Raw genomic sequence first — 9,420 nt, 5'->3', positions numbered from 1 at the left:
GAGACAAATCTAAGGGGCAAATAACAACAAAGCTAAACCAGAGTTGTTCCTCTCCTCCTGGGGAAGATTTGTTGCTGGACAAGTTATGCACCTGAAGTATAAGAAACAAGAAAGAGGAAGAAGGAAAAGTAAAAAGAAAAGACACCAAACATTCTCTTGCCACAAACAGTGACCTTACAGCACTCAAGCAAATAATATGAAAACTTTAGGATATATTTCTATGTAGAAACCAATTGTGTTGGATTTCTCTCACCTGTAAGTGAAAGAAGTCAATTCAAAGTCAGTTTGCCTAACACAAGTGATTTGATCTCAGCAGGAAGACCCAGGTATTGATCATCCCATTATGGTAAGTATTAGTCAAAATTCTTTTAAAACAACAATGGGCCAAAATCCAAATCAAACTGTTCTAAGAAAGAAAAATTAAAGAATTTATTGGCTTATGGGTTCTAGCCTCAGTACCTCCATAAGAAAAAAAAATTTATTGGCTTACATATGTAAAATGTTATGGAGTGGAACTTCAGGAATGGCTGGATCTAGGTGCTGAAATGTTATCGTTAGCAATTTCTCTCTTTCTCAGCTTTCCTTTCCTTTGTATTTGCTTCATTATTATGTAGTTTCCTCTCATTGTGGGGGTAAAGATGGTCACTAGAAGCCAAAGATAGACAACAAATTAGCAGCCCCAGCTGGAAGAAACTTTCTCAGTTCCAATAAGAATTCTATGTATTATACTTATTGGTTAAGCAAGGGTCAGGTGGCTGTCATGAAAACAGTCGCTGTGGTCAAGGTGATGCAGTACACTGACTGCTCAAGCCTATGTTACCTGTCCACCCTAAATCCCAGGGGTGAGTCAGCTTTAGCCAAGCCAAATAGACTAACAGTGGGAGAGGGGTGGTTCCTCAAAGTAAAATTGTGGTGGTGTTAACAGAGAGACAGAAAGAGACAGAAGAAGGAGGAGGAGGAGAGAGGGAGGGAAGAGCAATGCTGGGTAGTGAAAAACAGCAGATGTGCAGTTCAATAGTCTGACAGCCTCATCCAGTACCACATCCTGGGCTGCATTCTAGGCATCTCTCCTTGATGATTACCATGTTAGAGTTTATAAAGCAGTGAAAATTCTTTTGCTGCTTATATCTACCTGTTTATGTGAGTCTGGGTTCTTGATGTGTTTTGACACCAGATTAAGAAGTTTCTTGGTCACTGATCCCAGGGTGATATGTGAGGTGTGGTGGTCATGCCACAGGAGCACTCCACTCAAAATTGGTTTGCTGTCAAGGCTGATGATGCCACATATGCAACCAGAGGGTAGAAAAAAATTTATTACTCACATATTGAGGCTTTCTAGGAGAGCACTTCAGGCACCTAAGCCAGTCCAAAAATAGCTGCAGCAAAGGAAAGGCTAGTGATCCTGGGTTTTATTGTGTTTAGGAAGTGGAACCTGGGTGAATATTTATGAACACAGGCCAAGGCTTTGTGTGGTTTGAACTTCCCCTCTGGTGCTAATGGAAGGAGTGTATGGGTTTTCTTATCAGCTTGCCCACAGGTGGGAAGAAAGGGGAAAGTGGAGGTGGGGCTTGAAGGCTGTCAGTGATCAACATCAAAAATGGAGTCAGATCTTAATTACACAGCTCCATCTCTTGAATTCAGCTCAGTTTTCTGATTGTGATAAACTCAATCTAGTAACATCTTATCTGTAACCAATGAGACAAACAGGAATTCTTTCCCTAGTGGTTATAATTCTAAATCATTATTCTCACCCATCACCCTTTATGCCGTTGGCATCCAGAAGGCTGTGTAGGTATAGTTTCTTTCCAGAAAGGACGAGTAAAGTCATTATTAGACCCAACCATGAATATACATGGAGTCACTCTTCACTTTGTACCAGGGCACTTAGCCCAGGTGAATGAGAGATACTTCTTTGTCGTCCCCCCTGCTGTTTCTCCTGCCCCAGTCTTTTCTACCCCTCTGCCCCATCTTAAGATACCAGATTCACTTTCAAGGCCAGCCAAGGGGTCTTGGTGTTGGCCTAATGTTAGAGGGGTGGCTGCAGCTGGTCCTGACTCTGTGTTACTGGACAGGTTTGAAGCCTTTTAGAATGAAACAATTTAAAAAAGACTAGACTTTCTCCTGCTTATCTTGACCACTTTATACAGCGTAACTTTGATGCCATTATTTTGCTCACAAGGTGTTTTTTACTAGTTCCTACCTTACCCCAATGACCTTTTCCCCACTGGGAAGATGTAGGAAGGAAAAAAATGAGTAAAAAGGAAAGAGCACATCCTATTATATATTAAGCACGGCTCGATTAGAGGGTAGAATGCAGAATCTGACTTTTTCCCCCCTAAAACACCATACTTCAAAGAATTCTCATGGTGAAGTAGTCAGTAAGCTCCCAAGGGTCCATGTCCACAGTTCTCTGCAGCACAGTGGAAACATTTGAGAAGCCCTGTATTACTATTTCTAATAACTTTAACTGGTATTCCAGTAGGATTGGAGAAAAAATTGCAGACAATGTGCTTTATTTGAGGCTTGGGGGTAGACAAGACTGAAGGAAAAGGGGAGATATCGAAGTAATGGGTAATCTGTGGCAAACGGTTGATGAACCAATCGCCATTCCCCCTTCTCTTCCTTGCTAACAGCACTTTGGTTTTCTTCAGGAATCTTAGGTGGCCATCTACTTCAGGGAGGCTGATTAGAGAGTGGAGGCCCTTTCCCTGCTCTCTGGAGGTGAATCTTGATTAGTCTTAAACCAATCATAGTAATCCTGTTCCTCTTCCACTGATTGGTTAGCAAAGGGCATGGGATGCGATTTTGGTCAATGAGACGTGAGAGAAGGTGTGTAGGAAGGAGGATTTCTGAATAGATTGTCCTTGCTCTTAATAAATGATACCTGGAAACGTAAAAGGTGCTCTTTCTGCCTCAGGATGGCGCTCCCTGCATGTGGTAGCTGGTTCTGGGGCAGCCATGTTGGAATTGTGAGAGGCAGCAGTGAACCCCCTGAAGACAGGAGGAGACACCTGAACCCTTGAGGATGTTCTAGAGACACTTCATTAACTATTGGTGCAGCTACTTCCCATCCAGACTTCCTATTCTGAGAGATAGTATATTTCTTTATGGGTTAAATGATTTTGAGTTGGGTCTTCTATTATTCACCTATTACTCATAGATAAATATGATTCCTTACATTTACATGGTACTTTGCAGATTTCCATCCCTCATACATTGCTTCACTTGATCCTCACAGAAACTCTATGGAAGTAGGCAAGACAGTTTACAAATAATAAAACTGAGGCTCAGAGAGTAGGGGGATGGAAAGCTCTACAACCAAGGTGGTCTGATTTATAGTCCAGGGTTTTTCATCAAACCACATGGTGACTCCAGGTGTGTTGAAGTTGGGAGAATTTCCTGGAAACTCTTGGGGAGGGAGAGTGGGCATTGCTGGAAATATTTCTCCTACTTCACATTTGCCTCAGGTCAGCTCAGACTGACTTGAAGGGGCTCTTTTTCTTAATACTGGCCTTTTCTTTATCCCCGGCTCAGTGTGTGCCACGCAAAGTTAATAGCTTACATAGCTTAGCCTCCAGGGTTTACTGCTCTTGGAAGATCTGATTCATAATGAATCCTTTTTTATTTTAGGCTCAATGAAAAGCAGAATTCTTTCTTTGGTGCCCTGCTTTACTTGCCAGATTATGTTTGAGTTCTCCAGCTAACATTTCAACTTTCTGTGAGAGGGGGGCAGAAAGAACCTCATTTTCTGATTTTCATTCCATCCATCCTATTTCAGATCCTGCTTCTCTTCTTCCTCCATGCTGCTCCATACCTCCATCCTGGCCTCAGACCTTTTGGATATTTTTCCTATTATGTCCTTGACTCTGTTTCATGTTCTCTTGCTCCTTGGCTCTCTATTCTCTCACAGATTCTCATCTATTTTTCTTTTCTCGTTATCTCCACCCCCCCCCCCAACCCTGCTTTTTAAAATCCCAAAACCTTTCCCTTCTTTCTGGTCCCTGTCTCTCACCTGCTCACCTCTTCACTCATCTTTACCTTTCTGAGCTTTTAGTCTCCTGCTGACTCTTCTTGACTGGATTCAGTTTTAGACTTGGGAAGTCTAAAAGAGACTTTTTAAAGAGACAGTGAAGAGCTCACATACTATTTGATCAGATAATTAACATTTTAAAAGGAATGACATGAAATCATACCACTTGGAAGCCCTAAAAGGCAAAATGGAAGTGGCAGTCACTACCCAGCCTGTTTCTTCCTATGTCTGTCTTCTTTCCCTTCCTGGAGTATCTTCTCTCTCATACGATCATAGAATTTTAGAATTGGAAGAAGTCTTAGAAATCAACTCCTTCATTTTCTGGTGAAGAAATTGAGGCCCAGATAGGTAGCATGTGTTGCCCACAGTCACAGCAAGGGAATGGAAGATTCCTGACTGGAACCAGGTTGACTTGTTTGTTTCTGCGTAAAACCTAACATAGTTATTAAAAACCATAAAGGACTACTGAAAAGTACATAGAAGGAAGCAAATCATCACGCCAAATGTAACCACTCATAAATAACCAGTGTTAGGATGAATTGTAATAATAAATTTTCTATTTCAACAGAATAAGCTCTATTTGGAACAATAAACAATTCTTTGGGGGGAGGGTATGGCTCAAGTGGTAGCGCACATGCTTGGCATGCAAGGGGTCCTGGGTTCAATCCCCAGTAACTCCTCTGAAAATTAATAAACCTATTTACCTACCCCCACCAAAAAATAAAAAAAACAAAAAAACAATTCTTTAGCGCTACATGAAGTTTCTCATTAGATACTGGATCTAGTAAGATCTATAATAATCTAATAATTATCATGGTTTATCTTCATCTTACAGAGGACACAGACTGTTAATTAACTTGCAGGTCATTTGGATAGTCCACTTAATTTGTGCTTTTTTCCTTTAATAAATTGTTGAATTCAATTTGTTCACAATTTAGCAGTTTTGTATTTATATTTATAAATTAGGTTAGTGCCCAGTTTCTCTCTTGCTGTCTTCACCAGATTTTGGTATTGAGATTGTTTGCTTCCTTCCAAACCTTTGGTGGTTTGCTTTTATTAGTCCAAAGTTTTAATAAATAAGAACAACAAATTCTAAGCTAAGAACGCATTTTATTACTCTGAGGAATTTTCCGCAGCATCTGAGTCTCGACCGTGAAGTCCTAACTGGCTTAGCCACGTGTGTGGGACCATTTGCTGGTAAGTATTAGCTCACAGGGCATCCACTGACGGCTTGGCGAGCACTCACTGGTAGCAACTTAAAACTTTCCTCGGACAACTGTCAGGAGTCTCACAATAACTGTCTCCCCTTTTTCTAAGTATTAAAAGAAACTTTTGAAAAAAAAATCTTGAATGGTTTCAGTCTTTTTCGATGTAGAATCCAGCCTTGAAACTAAGTTAAAGAAAAAAGTTTTTCTCCCTCCCCAAACCATCATGGGAATTGGATCCGCGGCCACGTAGGAGCTTCTCGTGGTCCTAAATCCGGAGAGTCTCCAGGGACAGGAGGAGACCGGCGAGTTGGCCTGGGCAGTAAAAGTTTTTCTCTCCTAACTTTGGGCCGAAGCCCCATCCCGAGGAGTTCACGATTTATCCCTCGGGGACAGTTCTCTTTGAACTTGCCAGAAGGCCCGCCTCTTCTCCGAGCCGGCCAACTCACAGGGCCGGGCCGCACGGGCGGCGCGGGGCGCAGAACGGTCCTGGCGCGCGGCCGCGGCTCCTCCCCTCCCTCGGATGTGGCCGGGGGGCGGGAGAGAGGGGGTGGTTGCTGCCGCCCTGGGAGAGCCGGGAGTCTTTTCCACGTTTGCAAACGACGCCGCGCGCCCAGGCCCGACCCTCGCCGCCGGAGCTCCCTGCGTCCTCGCCGGTTCCCCGCCACGCCCTGCTCCTCTCCTCGCCGCCCCGGATGGCGATCAGGGCCCGGGGTTGGTGGCCCACGCCGCCGCCGCTGTTCCTGCTGCTGCTCTGGGTGACCGGGCAGGCGGCGCCCGTGGCGGGCCTGGGCCTGGGCTCCAACACGGAGCTGGAGATCGAGCGGCGCTTCGTGCCCGACGAGTGCCCGCGCACCGTGCGCAGCGGCGACTTCGTGCGCTACCACTACGTAGGGACGTTCCCCGACGGCCAGAAGTTCGACTCCAGGTACCGCACCCTGCGCGCCTGGCCCGGCCTCCGAGGCTCCAGCGCCCGCTCTCCCGCTTCCCTCTCTCCGGACAGGCCTTTCCCTCCCGACGGACCTCCCCCAGCTCCGCCCTGCGAACCCGCGCTCCTCCCTCTCCCTCCTCCTACCCCAAAATTTCCCAGACCCTTAATCCCTCGGCGCGGGGGCAAGCCTCCCGGCTCTTTTGCTCCCCTGGTCCACCCACCAGGGGCTGGAATCTTGGGTAGGACCTTGCGCAGCGGGGTTGGGACAAGTCACGTCCTCCCTCTCAGCCCAGCGCATTAACACAGCCGAAATCTGTGTAAAATGGCCAGTACGCGAGTGGACCCCAAGAGTAAATATTGGTGTCCGCCTTCTGTTTCCCTTCACTGTTCCCCCTAGCAAGGCCCTTGAGTGTCTAGTCAGACATGCCTCAAGACGGTGATGATGATGATGATGAAGGTGATGATAGCAACCTATAACATTTATGAAGCTATTACAGTGTGCCGGGGTAGTTCTAAGTGCTTTACATATAACGATTTCATTTAATTCTTGCAACAATTCTCCCAGCTAGTTACTATCATTATCCTCATTTTGCCAGTGACGTAACTTTAGGCCACTGAGGCTAAGAAACTTGTTTAAGTGGAATTATTTTGACACCCAGACAATCCAAGTCCAGAGTCTGTGCCTGTTAACCACCACTGCCCTCCTTTTACTACCTTACAAAAACCTCCCTCTGCAGGGGGTGGTCCACAGCGAGTCCCTCAGCCTCGCCATGGGGCCATGCACCATGCCCACGATTCCTGCCCTCAACTCTGCCCCAAGATAACACCACCTCTTCTCAGCTTCTCTCTAGGGTAGCTTTAGGGTTAACAGGCCTCTCCTTTAGCTTCAGGCTGCTCTTCTCCCCGAGACTTTGTTACAATCCCAGGTCTGTGCCAGCACTTCTGTCACTGAATCACCAGACTAAGCAAAGAGAACTGTTTGTTGAGCATCTACTCTGTGCTCTAGGCTGGTCTAGGCTCATTCCTGAAGTTACATCTCTAAAAATACTCTTAGCCTCTCTTGCCTTTTTTTTTTTTTTTTTTTGATATTCCAGACAATGAGTGAATATACAAAAGCTGTTCAGTATACTACGTGGCACATAGCAAGTCCTTAGAAATAGTCATTCTCACTATTGTTTCAGTTGCTTCTTTTTTAAAAACAGATTTATGGAGATAGAGTTCACATTCTGTACAACTCACCTGTTTAAAGTGTACAATTCAATGGTTTTTAGTATATTCGCAGAGTTGTGCAATCATCACAACTCTAATTCCAGAACATTTTCATCTCTCCAAAAAAGAAATGCTGGACCCATTAACAGTCACTACCTTCCCCTCCAGCCCTAGGTAACCACTAACCTACTTTCTGTCTCTATGGAATCATGTAATTTGCAGCCTTTGCATCTGGCTTCTTTCATGCAGCATAATGTTTTCAAGGTTCATTCATGTTGTAACACGTATCAGTACTTCATTCCTTCTTATGGCTGTATAATATTCCATTGTATGGCTATACCATGTTTTGTTGAACCATTCATTAGTTGATGGGCATTTGAGTTGTTTACACTTTTCGGCTATTACGAATAATGATGTTATAAACACTCATGTACAAGGTCTTGTGTGGGTGTATGCTTTCATTTCTTACAGATATATACCTAGGAGTAGAATTGCTGGGTCCTGGGGTAACTGTTTAAGTTTTTGAGGACCTGCCAAACTGTTTTCCAATGTGTCTACACCATTTTATATTTCCAGTAGCAGTGTATGAAGGTTCCTGGTTCTCCACATTCTCCCCAACACTTATAATTGTCTGTCTTTTTGATTATAGGCATCCTAGTGGATATGAAGTAGTATATCATTGTGGTTTTGACTCGTGTTTCCCTATTGACTGATGATGCTGAATATCTTTTTGTGTGTTTATTGGCCATTTGTATGTCTTCTTTTATTTGCTTCATTAGTTAGAAGATAGGTAAGAATTTCCTGCATGTGCTGATGATAATTAATAATTCCCATTGGAACAAGTTGTTTAATACTTTCTACCCACTAGGATAGCAGCCACCATGAGACAGAGTGGGACAGTGGAAAGAGTACAGAGGAGCTACCATCCATTCAGCAAATGTGTATGCAGTGTCTGCTCCTGAAGACGGTGTTCCCTTCCTGCCCCTGGCGTTTATAGTCCAGACAATTACATAGTGTGAAAAGTACAGAAAGAATAATAGCACGCACTTGTCTCTCACATCGAGTTCACACATAGTTCTTACCGTGTGCCTTTACATATATGAATTCAAATGAATTCAAATGAATTCATTTAACCTCACAGACAGTGAGGTAGGTATCTCATTACAAATGAAGCAACCGAGGCTCAGAAAGTAATTTATCCAAGGTGATAACTCCTAAGTAGTGGAGTGGGGCTTTGAATCTAAGCAGTTTAGTGCCAGAGACTAAAGTCTATGGTCTGTAGTTTACCCACATATGTGATGGAAGAACGGCACAGAGCATTGAAAGTACCCAGAAGGCTTAACTCTATGTTGTGTCGGGGGTGGGGGAGGGGGATAAGGGGTGGTCAAGATGCAGCTATGGGATTGCAGGGATAAAACCTGAGGTAGAGTTTGGACTTCGTCTAAGGACAATGGGAAGCCATTGAAGAGTTAATCATGGGCATGAGGGGTCAGGCTTGCATTTTACAAAGGTCCCTGTGGCTGCAATGTGGACGATGAAATAATGAGAGCAGGTTACACAGTAGGTGATTCATTACTGTGAGTTTCCTTCTAGGACCTCCATTCCCTTGGGAATTTATGAAGTATTAGGGAGTGACTTTGGTATTTCTAAACAAAGAGTTTAGGGGCGGAGAAGTTGAGGTGCTTTGGGCTTCGGCTGTTGATTTGGAGGTTTTGTCTGGAAGAAAACAATGGCTGTCCACTTGACCAGAGTCAAACCTCAAAGGGCCTTTCTTTCCACAGAGCATTATTCTTGCATCTCTGCCTGGCGATTGGGGGCAGCTGGAGTCTTTTCAGCTTACAGCATTTGCAATTGCCAGAGGACCAGCCCTTCAGCCCTTGGTCACCAGCTTGGACTTGGTTTCGTTTTATTTCGGAGCCTCCGTGCCTTGTTAATATGCTCTGTGGCTGCTGCTCCAGATCAGAGGAGAAGACAGCAGCTTCCTGCCTGCAGGTTTCCGTGGGGACACCTGCTTTCACTGTCCAGGCCTTGGGAGCTCCTTGTCC

At 44.6% G+C, this 9,420-nt stretch overlaps 2 protein-coding genes across 2 annotated transcripts in view; one reads left to right on the top strand and one right to left on the bottom strand.

The window, feature by feature from the left end:
- The window catches only part of LOC102504942 (retinitis pigmentosa 9 protein), a 116,291-nt gene that overhangs the window by 8,053 nt on the left and 98,818 nt on the right, over positions 1-9,420 (bottom strand). The gene's annotated exons all lie outside the window — the stretch shown is intronic.
- Positions 5,931-9,420, top strand: part of FKBP9 (FKBP prolyl isomerase 9) — a 38,363-nt gene continuing 34,873 nt past the window's right edge. The window contains 1 exon segment of the mRNA XM_006187749.2: positions 5,931-6,163. Within this exon segment, the coding sequence (XP_006187811.2) occupies positions 5,931-6,163 (233 nt within the window).

The sequence above is a fragment of the Camelus ferus genome, chromosome 7 (assembly GCF_009834535.1).
Source record: "Camelus ferus isolate YT-003-E chromosome 7, BCGSAC_Cfer_1.0, whole genome shotgun sequence".
NCBI classification, from domain to species: domain Eukaryota; kingdom Metazoa; phylum Chordata; class Mammalia; order Artiodactyla; family Camelidae; genus Camelus; species Camelus ferus.
The sequence above is the reverse complement of the archived record's forward strand: the minus strand, read 5'-3'. Positions and strand labels throughout refer to the sequence as shown.